Consider the following 19,445-nt stretch of genomic DNA (forward strand, 5'->3'; position numbering starts at 1 on the left):
CATTCAAGCAAGAACTCTACAGCATGCCTGCTCAATCAGGCCATACAATTTTCAGAACTTATGTACCAAGCATATTGAAGCAAAGTAAACCATATGTTTCCTAGACACCATATGCTTGAGAGTCAATCTAGATAAATGGGTTTTAAAACATGAATTATTTCAAGAAGATAAAAGAAACCTTTCTTTCTAGTTGAACATAGGGAATTTAGGATAGAATTTAAGAACACTGTGACATATCTGAAAAGCTTCGCATGATCAAGAACTATATTTTTCATATCAGAAACCAAAGTTTAGGCCACATAGCTATGTCTCAGAGCATATGGTGAAAAAATTGCGTGAGCAGAACTTAGAGAGTACACAAAGAAGGGAAGATGGCACTTTATCAGTATGGTTCTGGTTAATCATTCCCAATTTCTATTTTGACGAAACCTGATTAATCTTCACTTCTTTTTTCCTTGTGTTTTATCATTAATTTTTTCTCCATATTTAGGATACAGCAACCAAAAGCAGATAAAAAAAGTAATTTTTTTTAAAGCACGCTTGGTCTTTGCTTTCCAGTGTGTTATCGGCAACCAAAACAGAAATTGGGAATGATTTCCATTTCTAAGATTTCTCGAGAGAGCAAAGTCATTGAATCGACAATTGATTAAAAAAATAATAATAATAAGAACGATGGAAATACCTGAGCTAATCTGTGAGATTCAATCCCCTTCCTGATAGAACCCAAAATGTTGTGAAATATAAATACCTCAGCTCCTCTTATATAGCATAAGGGATTACCCAAGAACCTGAAATCAAATTAACCAAAATTTGATTGGAAAAAGAATGAGAATTCAAATTAGAGATTGAGGGTTCTAATGGATACAAAAGCTCTGCAGAAACATGTACCAAAAAAACTAAATCAATACAACAATACCTGTCTGTTCCGAAATGAACCCAAACTCGTAAAAAATAAATCAAAAATACCCTAAAGATAGAACATGGCTCACACCCACGCTCTACAAAGGACGAAAAAAATCCCAGCCAACAATCAAATTCATGAAATTAAGACCAAAAGATCTGTTAAAAAGTTGACGGGATGCATACCTGAAGACAAAGGATGCAAAAACTCATAAGCAAGAAAGATGGAAGGCGTCGAGTCGAAGGCTGTAGAAACGATGAGAAATCTCCCGACCACAAATCTGTGAGACGAAGGGGGGTGTATTCAATTAGGATTTTAAAAGACTATTTTGGGATAAATAAGTCTTGTGGTATTCAATTAAGACTTTTAAATAATCTAAACAAGTCTTGTGGTATTCAATAAGGACTATTATGATTTTTTAAAGAGGGTGTCCAAATCTAGTGGTATTCAATCAAGACTTTAAACAAGTAATAAAAAGTCTTTTGGTATTCAAAAACTTGCTAATTTCGAAGGATTTTAAAAAAAAAAGGAATTTGTGTGACTTTTTAGTGGGAGGTATAAATACCAAACCCTAAAAAAAATCCCACCATAACCCGTCAGACTTTTCACGTGAGATTTTTTTCTCTCTGCGAGAAAAGATGAACAGTTCTTCGTGAAGATAAACAGCTCTTCGTGAATAAGGTATTGCTTCCTTCTCGTGCTATGTCTTCTTGCGTTTATTGTATGTATCAAATATATGCCATGCTATGTTTTCTTTGCTGGTAAAAAAATTTTGTATTCGTTTTCTATAACCATGCTGGCATCTATTAATATAGTAATTCTTTTTCAATTTCTATAACCATGCTGACATCGTTTTCTATAACCATGTGACCTTATTCTGTAATGGGTACTTTGCTTTTTACATGTTTTTGAAAGGCTCTGTTGCTGTTGAGATATCTTCCATATTTTCGTATATGAATATATTCATGCTTCTTGTTGTTGCCTGGCTTTGGGTTTTTCCTTTCTTCCCCCTGTTATTTTTCCAAGCTTTGCTTGTGACGTTTGTTTGGTTGGATTGAGGGTTGAGATGGGGTGTTGTTGATTTGGATGAATCTTTGTTGTAATAATAAAATAGCACTCAAGAATTAAATAAAATAAGCAGTTAGTAGAAATCAATATGCTTATTATTGTTGTACCTGGAAGCAATTTGTTTTGGTTTTCTTGTTTGGTATGATATGTATTCTTGTGAAATAACTAATAAATTTCTTACATATATTGTAGTAGTAATTTAATGGGGGATTCACAACAAGGAAATAACAAAGGAAAGGGCAAAGAGAAAGAGAACTATGAATCTTGGACCATGGACGATACCAATGAGTTGTTGCATCTCTTGGTGGATGCTATCAATAGTGGATTGCGTGATGCTAATGGGTCACTTAGCAAGCAAAATGTAGAAAGAGTGATACTTCCTCGTCTTAATGCGAAAATTAGGTTCCCTAAAACTTATAATCATTATTTGAGCCGAATGAAGTGGTTTAAGAAGCAATATAATAAGATGTCGATGTTTATGCGTAACAACTCTGGCTTTGGGTGGGACCCAATTGCAAAGACGTTCACTGCTAGTGAGGAAGTATGGAAAGATTACTTGAAGGTGAGCTTAATTCATAATCTTTTAAATATATTAATAGCTTACTAGTTTAGTACATTATGTTATTTGCAATATATTAACAATGAATAATTTTTTCTTTGCTAGTCCCACCCAAGTCAAAGTAAACTTCGAGAAAAAAGTGTAGTTGATTATGAGGATTTGAAGATTGTCGTTGGGGGTGGAACTGCTACTGGGAATGGTTCCATTGCATTAGGCGCTGATGATACCGATGCAACAACTTATGGGGAAGAAAATAGAGATTTTGGGATGGAAGACTTTTCATATGATCCTAACAATGATGCGTTCATAGCACCAAATCACTATGAACCATCCTACCAGCCTCCATCACCCCGCCAATGCAATCCACCATCTCATTCCCCTTTAGGTTCGGAGGTTCCCACTGAAAAACATCAAGCATTGAACGATGATCCTGCAATCTTCCGACAAGTATATAGAATGTATCCAGATGTATTCAGGAAGTTATGCACAATTCTTAGAGAAAAAACACTTTTGGAGGATACAAGATTTATTTGCATTGAAGAAATACTTGCATCATTCCTACAAATCGTCGGCCAAAATACTCGATATTGTGTCATTCGTAATACATTTGGTCGATCACAATTCACTGCAAGTGAAAATTTTCACAAGATTTTGAAGGCCTTGAATTCAATAGCATCTGATTGGATGGCTAAACAAGGACCGGCTGTGCCATCTAAAATAAGGGAAAGCACAAGATTTTACCCTTATTTCAAGGTATGTGATAATTATCTAATTATAATAATATTGTTATTATAATATATATTTGTCATAATATGGTTATTGTGATGTATGCATAATTTTAGGATTGCATTGGAGCTATTGATGGTACACATATTCCGGCAATGGTGAGGGGACGAGATGTAAGCAGTTATCGTAATCGTCATGGAAAGATATCACAAAATGTATTAGCTGCTTGTAACTTTGATTTGGAATTCATATACGTTCTTAGCGGGTGGGAGGGTTCAACTCATGATTCAAAGCTACTAAATGATGCTTTATCAAGGAGAAATGGACTTAAAGTGCCCCAAGGTAAGTACTTATTTTAAATGATAAATATATATATTTTTAACTTTGCATACTAATTTTATATGTATTGTATATATAATTAGGTAAATATTTCCTAGTGGATTGTGGATTTCCTAATCGGCGCCAATTTTTAGCTCCATTTCGAGGTGTGCGATATCATCTCCAAGATTTTGCAGGTCATGGTAATGACCCTCAAAATGAAAATGAATTGTTCAATCTTCGCCACGCGTCATTGAGGAATGTGATCGAGAGGATATTTGGCATTTTTAAATCACGGTTCACAATTTTTAAGTCAGCGCCTCCATTTCCATTTAAGACACAAGCAGAGCTTGTGTTAGCTTGTGTAGCACTACATAAATTTCTTCGCAAAGAGTGTCGTTCTGATGAATTTCCAATTGAACCAGTGGACGAATCTTCTTCATCTTCAATATTACCAGTTAATGAAGAAGAGAATTTGGAACCTATTGTTCAAACCCAAAAGCAGCAACGAGAAAATGCTAATGCATGGAGAGCTACCATAGCTTTAGATATGTGGAGAAATGCTACTTAGGAGGACATGAAGCTACATCAAATTGGCTATTAAAAGATTGGGAAAACTTTATTGAATTTTACTTTTCTTTGTTATCTTTTTCATTGACTCTTGTAACTTCGAATGTTTGCTTTTATTTATTGTTCCATTCCATTTGATCCCGTTTATGTTATTGCTGATGCAAGTGCCCACAACTAAGTTGGTTGGTTATCGTACAAATAAAAAATCCATGTGGTCCTTTCAAATCTTATAAATTCTTATGATATAAATCTTTAAAATCCAAACGTAAAAAATCCTGAGTATAAAAAATCTTTCAAAAAAATCTTATAAGTCATTACATTCTTAAATAGTCTTTTAAAATCCACTGGACTTATTTACCCATAAATAGTCTTTTAAAATCTCAGTTGAAAAGTGCGGCTGGATTTGCAGCCCACCTCCCAAACGAAAATCGGCACGCATGTCTAACAATGAATGCAGATCTTCCATAGCTGCCCCCAACCAGCTGGTTGAAATGGACTGAAAATGGGCGCCTTCTCTGAGCGAAGCGAAAGCGTTCGCAGCGGAGGAAATGGGCAAAAAGAAGAAGATGTTTAGTTGAGGCGGTTTCGTCAATTTACTGTTATGAAGAGAAAACAAAACAAAAAAAATAGCAAAATGAGGGGCATTTCCGTCATTATACTGTGCTTAGGAACAGTATTTAGTTGGATTGAGCTTTAGTATATATATAATTTCTAAATTTTTTTGCAGAAATAGTATAGCCGGGCGGCGATACTTGTTTGTTATAATTTTTCTAAAGAAATAGTATAGGCGAGCGGCTATACTCGGTTTTTTCAATCACTAACCTGAGAAGAAGATTTCAAGATCTTTCCTCTCTTGGCAAATTCCAAAACAGCTCCACGAAATTAGCTTAACCTAGAAGAAGGTACATAACCTTTGAGTATAGGCAGTATCATTGCAATCCAAGCTGTTCTGAGCAACCCAACAAGACCCACCTCCATTTTAGCAAAAACCTAGATCAGAACAGACCTTAAAGAGTTGAAAAGGGCTAGTCTCTACACCCTGCTCTGTACTTAGATGATTAGAGGGCATAGATTCATCAAAACAAGTCTCTTTTGAAGTATGTTTGAAGTATGTTAATTTTAGTTCTCACTTACATATTGAAGTATGTTTGAAGTCTCACATATGTGTCAAATTATGCTTGCAGGGTTGCATGATTCCTTCTGGACTCATGCATGTGATGTGGACCAAATGAACGAGATACTTCTGGACAAATTTGTGGAGCTTTATAGCATGCCGATACTTGAAATTTCTCTTCCGGAAATTGGGTCTCATAAATTCAGATATTTCTTTGGCTTGTTTAAAAGCAAGTTGGGTGGAATGACTTGTATTTGACACAATGATTTCTCAAGGCTACTTAAGTTCGTTTTGATGTGTCCTCACAAGGTTTCAAGATGAAGTTTAAGAACTTACAAATGCGTCTTCATTGTACAAAACTTTTACATTGAAAGACTGTATTCAGCTTCTCCAAAATTTTTACTATATGATATAATGAAATGGTCAAATTCCTTCTAATTGTTTGAGAACTTGCATTTAGAAAGTTTCTTTACACACATTTTATATGTAGACCTGAATTAAACTATTTGAAACCCACAAACACCATGGTACTCCTGCGAAATGTCATATGCCATGCTTTTCTTCTAGGATACCAGAAACAATCTTATTATGTTTCAGATTATGTCACTTCTCATGTGTCTGTGCAGAAACAGATTAACATTTGCCTCAGTTGTATCTCCAATGAGGTTATAGCTACTACACAAAGATATCAAATTCAAAAGTCAACCTTAATGGCAAATATAGGTGCAATCTGTTGCTTCATGAATAGTTATATGTGCTAGTAGTGCAGTTTAATCTAAATTCTCTAACTAATTCAAAGTTCCTACCATTAGACAAGCACTGGCTCCAAATAGTGTATGGCCGGAAAGAGACAAACATATAAGTGCAGCCCCATACGTCACTTGCAAACCAACAAAGAAATGGAGAACATGGGTAGAACTTAGGATCACTTGCAAAAAATCGTCTGACACTATGTTAGACAATCAGTGATCCCATAAGTTTAATGTGTTGTGTAATAGATCAACACTGTATGTCAAACTTGCAACATGAAAGTTTATGCTAAATTGATGAAAAGGGTAAGCAACTATGCAATGCAAGAGAAAATTATGGAAACTTTCACAAACAAAATTGGAGTAAAAACTAAAGATCCATCATCTCAACTCGCGAGGGCCTGGCGCCTAGAGGAGTAATGTCGGGGCCTATGCGAGTGCCTAAGATTTTTTTAAATAAATTATTTAGTATTATAAATTACAAATATATACCAAAATCATGAAAAATAAAAGGATATATATTTTTATTTAAAATATACTTATTAGTGGTTACTTTAGTGATTTCATAATGCAAAATCCATTCAATGTTGTATTTTTTTGAAGCCCATGCCCTTGTCTCTCGCCCAGGCCCTTTTCTAAACCCTAAATATAACACGCAACATCTCTTCTTCTTCAATCTCATCGTCGTCTCTCTCTCTCTCTCTCTCTCGACTCATAGCACCATCGTCATCTCGTCCCAGAACTTGGAGTTCCAAAATGGCCTTTTCTTTCTTCTAGGCGCCAGCACCTGCCTAGACCGCCTAGGCCATTTATTCAGATATGAGTGATAGTGTGTTCAAGGATTTAACTTTTAAAGAAGATTTCCGAGAATTGGAAAAGAAAGAGATGATGCTTACATTGTTCCTACAACCTTGTGAGTATTTGCTAGAATCTGCGTGCCTTAAGTGATACATGCTAATCCAAAATCTAAAAGTTTTGGGTTCATGTTCTCATCCAAGAGAATGTTACTGACCTTCAAATCTCTATGTATTACCTTCAAACAGAAATCATGGTGAAGATAAAGAAGCCCTCTAGCAACACCCTGAATAATCTTGAAGCGTCGACCCAAATCAAGCACTGCTCATCTTGGCATTGGAATTTGGAATTCAAAATATAACGGTAAAGTCATTAATACATCCCAATCCCGTGCACTTCACAACGAAAAAATTGACCATCAATAGGTAACAAAGAGCAGTTGGTAACATTTAGAGATAGTTGCTACCGCTTATACCAACATAGGCTTAATTATTTGAATCTGTCAAATGATATGAGTACATATGCTATGACCAATAGAAGTATGTTACATTTTCTACGGAATATACACTCCCAGTAATCTTATTAGATATTCTTCTGAGTTCTGGCTGGTACAGCTAATTAAAGGCATATAAACATGGAAGAAAGAGACAATGATGAAGAAGGTAAGATTTTCACACAACTATCCGGATCCCCTGGGTTATCAATGAGTAGGGTCTGTTACCAACGTACTAACAAGGAATTTGAGGTTTCACATGACTTTCAGGAAGCAGAAAAGCAGTTGGAATTGGTGTCCAAACGTGGCGGTGAGTGTATATATAGACCAAGTTTAGAGATTATGCACTAATATGAACTAAAAGAAAACTCTAAAGCGCACACCTCCTTTGTTGCAGATGGTTTCATTGCAAGATGAGCAGGTTAGTTCCAAGTTCTTGGTTATCTGCACTTTTGAAGTTGTTTCAGATTCTGTCTTATTGAATTTGTGAACAACTCTGTGCAGGTACCTATACCACACAACATTTTCTGTCTTATTATTGTTCACATTGTTAAGGTAAGTTATTTTACTATGTAGTTCTGTATAACTAAATAAGCTTTTCAAAAGATAAGATCATCACTAGAAATGTAGTCAAGTTCGATCTTTCTAATTCCTTTGCATTTTCAGGGGACGCACGATTGCTTTAAATTTTGTTACTGAATGAATCTATCTGAATCTTTATGCGGACATCACTAGCAATGTAGTCAAGTTCGATTTGTTAGGTTTGCTATGGTCACACATCACAACAAAAGCATGATAACTCAAATGAAAGCCCTAAGAACCATGAAATGAAATTATAAATCTGATTATGGGTGCACTTGGATTGAAATTAAGCTTTAGAATCGGTTTTTCTAATTTTTTATTATAAAAGAAATAGTATTGCCGCGCGGCCATACTCGATTTTTAAGATTTATATAAATTGTATGGCCGAGCGGCTATACTCTGTTTTTCTGTATACATATTTTTTTAAGAAATAGTGGGTTTTTCAAATGTTTTTAAAAGAAATAGTATAGCCGAGCGGCTATACTGGGTTTTTAAAATTTTCTATTTTTCTATTTTTTGAAAATTAGTATGGTCAGGCGGCTATATTCTTTACATAGATACTGTGATCTTTCTTTTTTATAATTCTGTTTTTCCCCATTTTTGTTTATCGATAAGAGTATTTGAAAGCTTTATCCATTACTATTAGGCTATACCAAATTAATATCTATAAAGTATAAACTAATGCAACTATGAGGGTCATTTTTCTTAATTTTTAAAAAATTTGGAATGTTGTTTAGAATTTTAAACATGTCCAACCATTTGAAAGGTTAAAATTGACTCTAATTTTTATTTATTTAAACTACACTAAAATGCCGAAAAATCATGCTTAGATGTTAATTATCATTTATATGTTTATTTGGTCATTGAATCATACTTAGTTCGAATAAAGTTACTCGTTATGTGTCATTTAAGCTTAAAACCGAAAGCACCCTTGAGCCAACCCATTTAAGCTTACTCGGTTTTTCAAATTAATTTAAAATAAAATGTACAGCCGTGCGGCTATTTAATTTTTCAAAAGAAATAGTATAGCCGGGTGGTTATACACGATTTTTTAATGAGATATTTAGTCATATACTTATTATTAACACTAATAATATAGATAAACCCAACACCATTTAATTTCTATAATAAAAAAAACCCAAAAAATGGCAACTGGCTGAATTTAATTTTTATTATTAAATTACTTTGATACCCTATACAGTGTTTTGGGTATTTTTATGAGGTTTTGATGTTAGGCTTATTTTAAGAAATTGATGGTAGTTTTATAATTTAAAAGAAGTTAAAAGCCTCTTTGTTATGTTGTAAATAAGCTTTGGGTGTGTTTCTAAAGTACATTTCATATAGGCTTTTTATTTTTTAATTTTTATATTTTTTATTTAATAATAATTTGAGCTCCTATATTAGGTATAAAAATGAATCCCCCTCTTTTAATTTGTTTTAAAAGAAATAGTACAACTGCCAGGCCACATTCGGTTTTTCAATTTTTTTAAAAAAAGAAATAGTCTTGTCGTCGGCTGTACTCTATTTTTTCAATAAAAAAAAGAATGGCGGGCTATACTTGGCTCTGTTTTTTCCTTTTATTTATGACAAACTACGAGAAACTCACTGCCTATAGAGTCGTTCTACAAGTTCATACCAGGATTTTGGGGCGTTTATAGTACATCTGAGCGTCGCAAAAATTACAGATCGCTTCTCGTTAGCGAATTCATTAGAAAATCCGTTATGCTACGTGTCAAAAGTGGGACCCTTTTTTAATGATGTGGACTTTCACGTGGACAAAAAACTAATAAAAAATTATGTACATGTTAAAAATAATTTTTAAATCTTATTAAAATCATTAAAAAATGAAATAAATAATAATTTTTTTTATTTTAATGTTTAAATTATTTTAAAAAATGAATAAAAAAAGAAAAGAAAAATCTCATCTCTCTTCTCCAACCCAGCCAACCCTTTCTCCCTCCCGACTCAACCCCACCTCTTAGCCACCACTCTCCCGTCGCTTCTCCTCCCTCCCTTTACCATGAATACCCAAAAATTGCTTTCCCTAAAAATTAAAAACCCAACCCAGATTCTGTCTCCCGATTTCTTCCCCCTTCCTCCTAATTTCTTTCCCCCACCCAGATTTAATTGACCACAATTATTCTAAAAATTCATGTATGTAATTAACAACCAATCCCAGATTTGTCTGTGATTGTATTGGGAAATAGGAAACCAGCAAAACTGGTATCATTTTCCTCGTCGTTGTCACTTCGTCTTCATAGCCGTTATCTTCGTCATCTAAGAAACCCATTGTGTGGTCGTGGGGGTTGCAAAGAGAGATAGATAAGGCATTTGGGGAGACTGACGGTGGTGGGGCTCGAATCTGGTGTGGGTTGTAAAGCTAGGATATGAAGATTGGGACTGTAGTTGTGGAGAGAGAGAGAGAGAGAGAGAGAGAGAGAGAGAGAGAGCGTTTGGATCTGGGAGATGAGGTGGTCAGGGGATATGAGTGGTGATCTACAGTATGAAATGGGGAGGTGGTGCGGAAGGGGTGGGGATGTCCGTCGGAGTTTCGGAGGAGATAGATCGGAGATCTGAAAATGGAGGTTGCGAGGGAGCGACTCCAGAACAAGGATCAAGCTCTGCGGCTTGTTGGAGCTTAAGCCGGTGTTGCTCTTGGCCCTGAACAAGAGGATCAAGATCTGCAACGCGACACCTGATTAATTAGTCCTAATTTTCATTAATTTTCATGAATTTTAATTATCTTTTTGGTCTGTTGATTTGGATCGGTTGAGTTGGGCTGTAGTGATCGAGGATATTCTGCAGCTTCAATTTTTGTTGTGTTTGAGAAATTAAAAGCTGAAAGATTAATGGTGTAAGGTTCTGGGTTCTGTGTGTTGTGTGAAGGTTGATGGCGCAGTTTCAGAGCGACGAGCTGGAGTATGTCGTCGATGGCAAACATGGGTTTGCAAATTTTCACCTCCAATTCGTCTTCATCATCTGAATTGGCACTGGATTTTTTGGGCGGTGGCTGGGTTAGTGGTTTTTGGGAGATGGCTGGGTGGTTCTTTGGGCGGCGACGAGAGAGTGGTGGCTGAGAGGTGGGGTTGAGTTGGGAGGGAGAGAAGGTTGACTGGGTTGGAGAAGAGAGATAAAGAATTATTTTTTTTAATGATTTTAATATGATTTAAAAAATATTTTTAACATATACATAATTTTTATTAGTTTTTGTCCACGTGGAAGTCCACGTCATCAAAAAAAGGTCCCACTTTTGACACGTAAGCGCACATAACGGATTTTCGAATTTGCTAACGGAGGGTGATCTGTAATTTTTGCGACGTTGTGTATATCTATAAATGTCCCAAAATCGGGTATGAACTCGTAAATGGACCCTATAGGTTAGGGTTTCTTGTAGTTTGTCCTTTATTTATTTATAGAAATAGTATAGTCAGAGCTAAATTAGTATAGAGCGGCTATATTCTGTACACATATAAGAGTAGTTGATAGCTTTATCCATTACTATTAGGCTATACCAAATTAATATCTATAAAGTATAAACAAATGCAACTACAAGGGTACTTTTTTTTAATTTTTGAAAATTTTGGAATGTTGTTTAGAATTTTAAACATGCCCAACCATTTGAAATGTTAAATTAACTCTATTTTTTTTATAAAAAATAAATCATACTGAAATCCTAAAAAATCATACTTAGATGTCATCATTTATAAAATAACCCGTATATGTCTATTTGGTCATTAAATCATACTTATTTTGAATAAAATTACTCGTTATGTGTCATTTAAGCTTGGAACCAGAAGCACCCTTAAGCCAACCCATAAGCAATGTAGTTCCTTTATCTATGAAATAAAACTTTTGGAAATTGAACATCTCCCCATATAACAATATTCGAACAAACTTCAACAGTATGAATAAAAAAGAAAATAATTAACATCCCAACAAAAGATCAATTATGAACCTATATTCAAATTAAAACCAATAGTACTAATCTTTAATCAACAAACAGACAAAGCTAGCAGCAAACTATGATCCAAATCATATATAATAATCAAATAAATAACGACAAATCATGACAATACTTGTGGGTTGATGCCTAATTTAGTCAACCTTCTACTTCTAGGGTTGATGTCTTTGAGGTAAGAAGGCTGTGGACTGGCGGAGAGTTTGGGGTGGGGTTGTGCTTCTTGTGGGTGTCTCTTAGAGTCGTTGCATTTCCTCCATCGCTGCACATAATTGCATTTCACTAGGAAAAACAAACGGTGATTTGTTCTCAATAGGGAATGAGTTATTAATGCGCACGGCTCGAATATCTCTATGTTTTTGTTCATCACATTGACATGCTACTTCCGCACTCAGAATCTCTACTCCTTTGGCGACACCTTCTAGTCTGTTTAGGAAGGAAAACACGAACAAATTAAGATCGAGGATGAAGAGCATACAAGTGATCAATGCACCAAATTAAGATTGAGGAAAAACAACAAAGGAAAACTCAAGCTTATTTACCTGCCTAACTACATCACAAATATATAGCCTACACTACATAGTTTGCTCAATTATGAACAATATATTCTTCCTCATGTCTTGTGATCAGTTAATATAACCAATAAAATTACCGATTGATGAAGAAATAATGCTACTCTTGTCTTACACCTAATCGAATTATGTGCTTCTCTACTTGATTACCTATATATATGTAGAGGCAAAAGATGGTATTTTACAGTTCCCACTGAGTTCATGTATTTATCAGTTCTAGAAAACCAAATCAAGCGAAAGATTCACCAATAAACTAAGGAAATGACTTCAAACTAAGAAAATCTATTCCCAATGTTCCTTCAAACATAGAAAATCTACTCTCAATATTCCTTCAAACTAAGAAAATATATATTCTTCATTTTGACAGTAATACACTGAAAAAGTGTTTGCATCCGAAAGCAATATCAAAACAAACTGATGATGTGAGTTCTTCCAAAGAAAGCACCTTTTAATATTACTCTCAAAGCATTTTAAAAAATTAATTAAATTTTGAAAATATGAGTTTGAGTTGGTATAAAAAAGAGAAGTTTGAATGTAACAACTTATTTTAGTCAATATTGAGTTTTCAAAAACACTCTTCTTAGAGATAATGATTTGCAATTCATGAAATGAAAAGTACTAAAAGAGTAAATAAAGGACCCAGTCAACTTACATTATTGGAGTAGAGCAGGCATTCCTCTCACCCAAACAGTAGAAAGGTATCAAGCACGGACGTAGTGTAAAGAAAGGAGAGTGATAACCAGGTGAAGCTATTGTACTTTTTCCTTTACCGATGAGTTCCACCGTTTGGTTTTCAAAATTGCAACTGCCGATCCAATTTAAAGTGCCAAAGAAAAGGACATGAGAATTTGGACATATTGCATAAGGTTTAATCGGATCATCCTCATCAGAATCATACTCATACTCATATGTCATGATTAAAAGACACATAACCCGATCTTGCAGGACTTCTTGAAACACTGTGTATGCGAGTCGCGATCACTACCGGAACCAGATGTGCATTGTCGATCATCATAAGACCAAAACCGAATAGTTTTTGAACTATCACGCTTTACATAACAAACAAGGCCCCTTGAGATCCCAAGACATCCCATTCCCATTGTTGTTGCACCCATCTTATCATCAGCATCAGCATCATCATCCTCAGGCCCATGAGGGAGATCAAACGCACGAGCTTCAATAGTGTTGAGGTCAATACACAAAATTTTCCCTGAACTAGTTAGGCTGTATAACACCCCGCGCAAGTATACAAAATGCCTGCAAAGCTTGAAAGTTTTGAACCCCTCAATAAACATTGGGTCGAGTTGCAACCCATGTCGAACCCACTGCCTCGACTGCGAAGAAAAGATGTCCATGACCATGACCATGTCCAACGGGGTTGAGGTTGATTTCAAGGAAGTCAGTTGTCGGGAATAATCAATTCGAACAACTCTGAAGTGATTCGATTCAATAGGGTCAAAAGCCAAGGCAGCACAAAAATACTCATTCTCATGTAAACATGTTGTAGGTATGGATACGTGTTGTTTGGTGATGGGGTTGCACACACAAAACTGATAAGTGCTTGGATTGTACAGCAAAACTAACCCATTACAACAGTCCAGGTGATTATCGGAGGTATTGCGTCTCTGAAATCAAACCAAATAATAGAAATCAGGCAGTGACTTCTTCAAGAAGGGATAATCTTGTACAAAGGCAAAATTGATTTGATGATCCGTATCATCGAGTTGGGGCAGATGCAGTAAAGACCAAAAGAGGAACCCGCGACCAAAATCTCCGCAACCAAACATGAGAGATTATTTGATGACATGACTTGGCCACCATCTTGCATTTCAGCAAATCCTTGTGTGATAATCTAAACAAAATATTGCACAACAAATCATGACACAAAGATAAATCCCCCATACCCGAATCCTGATCGGCAATGGCAGCGGCAACGGATGAGGTAGAAAGACGATCAGTAGTCATTCTTGTATACACTTAACAAAAAGAAGAGAAATATTGAAAACCCTACAACTCTGAAACTCAATTTTGATCTCCAGGTCCAGCCACAATAAGTTGATTGATATGTAGTTATTTCTTTTTGACTGTGTCCGGCTTACATCCATTAGATTAAATTTTAATGAGGTGTCATGTGGAGAAGGAAAGTAAAGCAGATCATCATGACAGAGAAAATCATAGTAGAGGATCCGGATCCTAGTTGGTTCTAACTTGTTCTCTGAGTTTTCCAGATTTTAGTAAGATTTTTAAGTTTTCCAGATTTTAGTAGGATTTATATAAGTTTCCTATTTTATTTATGTTAGAATTTTTGTTTTAGCAATGGATTTTTTTTATTCTATTGCCTTAGGAGGATTTATAAGTTTCCTGTTTTATTTAGGTTAGAATTTCTGTTTTAGCAAGGGATTTTTTTATTCAGTGTCTATAGGTTTTAATTCATTATAGAGTTATTGAGATATAAAGAAAAGTTTATTTTCCAAAGATTGGAGACTACTTGGGGCATGTTTACGTATCAGTAATGGAGAAAGTATAGAATCAGAAAATTCCTTATAACTTATTTACTTATCATTCTCTTCTTAGGTAATAACATTTTGAACACAAATTCCTTATAACTTATTTACTTTGAATACTCTCCCAATAATCTTATTAGATATTGTTCAGTTTTTGGTTTATTAGCACCATGATTTTAACTTTTGTTACTGAATGAGCATATCTGAACTTTGTGCAGACATATACTCAAACTTGCTCCACCCGTGAGTTTGATTAATGCATCTCCAGCAAGAACACACACACACACACACACACACACACACACACACACACACACACACACACACACACGAGAGAGAGAGAGAGCACTACTACATTTTAGTCTTTGCGCGACGAAAGGATATTCGTCGCGCAAAAATGATTTTAGTCGCACATCATTATGCGCGACGAAGTTTCGTCGCGCATCGTCCGTCGCGCAAAGTTCGTGAAGAAAGGATTTGCGCGACGAACAAATGTCATTCGTCGCGCAGTTTGCGCTCGTATAACAACTTCGTTTCAAAAAACATTTCCTCATTGTCCGTCGCACAAATATTTGCGCGACGAAATAGTGGTCGTCGCAAAAAAACGCGCGACGGAAATTTCCGTCGCGAGCTACATTAACTTTGGCGCGACGAAATCTTATTTCGTCGCGCATACACATTTTTGCAACGAAATTGCGTCGCGCAAGATTAAAATATATTTGTCGATTTGTTATTTAAATATTTTTGCGACGATTTACATTTCGTCGCGCAAAAGCAATATTTATTATTAAAAAAAATTTATTATTTGATTTTTAATTTTGTAAAAAAATAAATTTGGTTTTTTTTTTAATTAAAATGAAATTACAATAAAAAAAATTAATCATAAAGAAAACATCTATTATATAAAATAAAATAAATGTATACAAATTGTAAAAGTAATTATAAAAATAAAAAACTAATCAAACAATGTTCCAAAATCTACTTGGTCATCTGCCACATGCGGCTCGGAGGTATGGGTGTCTGCAGGGGCCGTGGTGTGCTGGGGATGCTCGGGGTGGCGGGCTCGGAGGTCGACGCAAAATTCGGGATTGGAATGCGGACCTGCAAGGGCTGCAGAATCACCGACATCGACCCTCAAGCTCGGCAACCGCGATGTCAAAAGCAGTCACTGTTGTTTGCTGCGACGATGACCGCGATCGAGGTTCCCTCATCGGGCATTCCCATCCCCTACAATACGTTCCCGGCCTCCTCCCGAGAGTCCGATCCAACGTCTGCGTCAAAATCTGAAATCTAGCATCATGCGGAGGATCCACAGACTCGATCGGAGTCTCGGGAGGAAGTTGGGAGGCGGACTCTTGAAGAACCAACTGGCTCCTCTCCACCATCGTCGTCTGTTTAACATTACATAAAATATAAATTCAAAAATGCATATAAATTGAAAGTGTAACATAAGAATTAAAAATACATAATACTTACATGAAGGGACTCGGCCAACTCATTCCCAGGTCGAACATAAACGTCACCAAAGACGTCGATCTCTGGGAATTTCGACCTATAATTGAACAAGAGAAGAAAAATATTAGTATGAACAAAAGAAATTAATAATAATGACGTATTAAAAATTAAATATAAATTATATTATTCTTACCCGACGCCGTGCATCCATCCTATATGAGAAGGGCCTGGAGGAATGGTGAAGAAGAGTCTTCTTCTTCCTATTGCCCTTATTCACTTGGGCTTTATTCTGTTATACAAAAAATAAAACATAATAATTGAACTATAAATAAATTAAATAATAATGAGATATAAAAAATAAAATAAACATTAAACAAATATTATTAAAAGAATACCACATAATCGGGCGCCTGAAAATGAGCGCAGAGCCACGCCCAACTATCCTCCCGCCCCTCAAGCTCCTTCGGGCAAGCCCTCGCGAAGAGCAACCACGGATCATCAAACGCCTGGAAATGGTGGTGCAAGTCGCTCTTCCACTGCTTGTACCTCTCACCGAAGAGTCTGTTGACGTACGCCAAAGTCTCCTCGTTGATGTCCTCTAAGTCGTAGTTCGTCTGCAATAAATTGATTACATACATTAAGTAATAGAAATATATAAAGTTTGAAAGAAAAATAATTAAAAGATAGGAAAAATACCGACAACTGGCCGCGAACTTGTATCTTGATCTCGTCAGGTATGACCTTCCAAGACTTCCATTGCATCGGGCAATGGGTCCAACGACGTGCCCAATGTCGTGGGCCAGGAGCTATGCAAATCCGCCGTCGGTGCAGCCCGATGGCGCTCGTCATATCCGATCTTGTCATTGTTGGTCACCGGGTGACCTTCGCGTCTTCGGTGCCGACACGGCCCTCGGGTGTTCCTCTTGGTGCAAAGGAATATGACAATATTGTTACATATACAATCAAATTGAACCATAAAATTCCCAATTAAAAATGTTTTAAAAAAATGAAAGGGAAGGGTATTACATAGGTGCCCCGAGGCACCAGTACAATCGATGGATGTGGTGTCGGTGGTGGTAGCGGGCGGTGTCGCCGCCTAGCGCTAAGAGGCTGCACCACCAAGAAGATGATGATGCACCGCTGGGATCCCCAAGACCAGCTAGCACGTGGTCCTGCTCCATCGATCTTTGGGCGATGGCGGTGATCGGTGGCCAGGGCTCGAACTTCGGTGTAGCCGTCACCGCCCTACGACGTCTAATCAAGTCGACATATGCACAATTTCATTAATCAATGTAGCACATACAATGTCGGTAAAGAATTGAACTAACTAATTAAAATCATAGTTTGACCTAGGGTTTGCGATTTCGGAGTATCCGGGACTCCGATCCACAATCCGTCGATTCCTAAGCGATCCTATAAATACATGGTACAACATCGTGAGTTTCAGCTCGATCCAGCGGTCCGAACATATCAAACCCTAAAATCGCACAATAGGTTCGAACCGTTCGAGACTCAAACGATAACCAAATTCCAATCCGAGCACACCTACGCGCTCGTGACACGAAATGTTTGCCTGGGACAAAATGTCTTATGGCACAGATTCACGCCACCACACGCGCCGGCGTGCGTGGGTGCCCTAGCGATAACAATCACCGGGAAATCCTAAAAATTAAGGGCCAAGGTTCCTACCCTAGGTTGAAAACATCAATTGGAGGCACTTTTGTTCTCGGACCTACCCCGAAAAACGGACGGAAGTGGCGGAATTTCAATTTCAAAACCGGCCGAAACCTAGGGTTTCAAATTGACTACCCTATGCACACAATGAATCAAATCCTACACAACCATCAGCTAGAGCATGAAAAATAGCCCAGAAAGCATACCTCAATTGCGGATTTGGTGCCAGGAGAGAGAACAACGGCGGCGGAGATTCGGCCTAAAGCGGAGCAATTCACGGCGGCAGGATGGGCCGGCACGCGGAGAAGCTCTGGGTTCGGCGGTGGCGGCGGCAGGTCGATTTGCGGCGGATTAGGGCTGAGTCACGGCGAGAGATTTGGGAGGTTTTAGGGTTAGGTTTCAGAAATTGGGGAAGAAGGAGAAGATAGCGATTTTCAGAATACTTATTCGACTTTGCGCGACGAATAACGATATCCGTCGCGCAAACTTCATTAAAATAACCTTTGCGCGACGCAAAATAAACTTTTCGTCGCGCAATATTATAACAATTTGACCTTTGCGCGACTAAAAACTTGATTTCGTCGCGCAAAGTTGTGAACAGATTTACCTTGCGCGACGACAAACCTCGTCGTCGCGCATACTATCGACCGCCCAAAATTTTGGGATTTGATTTTGCGGAAAAATCAATGCAATGAGATTGCGCGACGAATGGACGTCGTTCGTCGCAAGCGGCTTTTGATAAAAAATTTCACTAAGTCTTTGGACCGGAGAGGAGGGAAATTTTTCAATGAGATTCTTGCGACGAATGGGCGTGTGTTCGCGCAAACTTTGATAAAAAATTTCACTAAGTCTGGAGCGGAGAGGGAGGAAATTTTTCATTGATTTTGCGCGACGAATGGGCGTGTATTCGCGCAAAGCTTTTGATAAAAAAATTCACTAAGTCTTTGGAGCGGAGAGGAGAAATTTTTCAATGAGATTGCGCGACGAATGGGCGTGTGTTCGTCGCATAAGCTTTGATAAAAAATTTCACTAAGTCTTTGGAGCGGAGAGGAGGAAATTTTTCATTGATTTCTTGCGACGAATGGGCGTGTATTAAATCGCAAACCGGCTTTTGATAAAAAATTCACTAAGTCTTTGGAGCGAGAGGGAGGAAATTTTTCAATGAGATTGCGCGACGAATTGACGTGTGTTAAATCGCGCAAAGCTTTGATAAAAAATGTCACTAAGTCTGGAGCGGAGAGGAGGAAATTTTTCATTGATTTTGCGCGACGAATGGGCGTGTATTCGCAAATGGGTTTTGATAAAAAATTTCACCAAGTCTTTGGAGCGGAGAGGAGGGAAATTTTCAGAGCGAATTATTAATGATTTTGCGCGACGAATGGATTTGGTTTATCGCATATGGTTTGC

General features: G+C 37.0%; 1 protein-coding gene, 1 long non-coding RNA gene and 1 pseudogene across 2 annotated transcripts; 1 reads left to right on the forward strand and 2 right to left on the reverse strand.

Moving 5' to 3' along the window:
* Window positions 1–2,171: 2,171 nt before the first annotated feature.
* On the forward strand, window positions 2,172–3,025 carry LOC103336959 (uncharacterized protein At2g29880-like). The gene is made up of 3 exons (XM_089042656.1): window positions 2,172–2,531; window positions 2,634–2,921; window positions 3,005–3,025. The coding sequence occupies exons 1-3, from the start codon at window positions 2,172–2,174 to the stop codon at window positions 3,023–3,025; spliced, it is 669 nt and encodes a 222-aa protein (XP_088898782.1).
* Window positions 3,026–11,813: 8,788 nt separating this feature from the next.
* Window positions 11,814–13,364, reverse strand: LOC148914487 (uncharacterized). Its single transcript, XR_016122901.1, has 2 exons — window positions 13,058–13,364; window positions 11,814–12,259 (listed from the first exon to the last, which is right to left on the reverse strand). It is a non-coding gene; the product is annotated as an uncharacterized LOC148914487 (long non-coding RNA).
* A 9-nt stretch (window positions 13,365–13,373) lies between these two features.
* Window positions 13,374–15,242, reverse strand: LOC148914488 (uncharacterized; annotated as a pseudogene).
* Between the last annotated feature and the right edge of the window lie 4,203 nt (window positions 15,243–19,445).

The sequence above is a fragment of the Prunus mume genome, linkage group LG8, assembly GCF_029339155.1.
Source record: "Prunus mume cultivar Tortuosa linkage group LG8, ASM2933915v1, whole genome shotgun sequence".
Lineage (NCBI taxonomy): Eukaryota > Viridiplantae > Streptophyta > Magnoliopsida > Rosales > Rosaceae > Prunus > Prunus mume.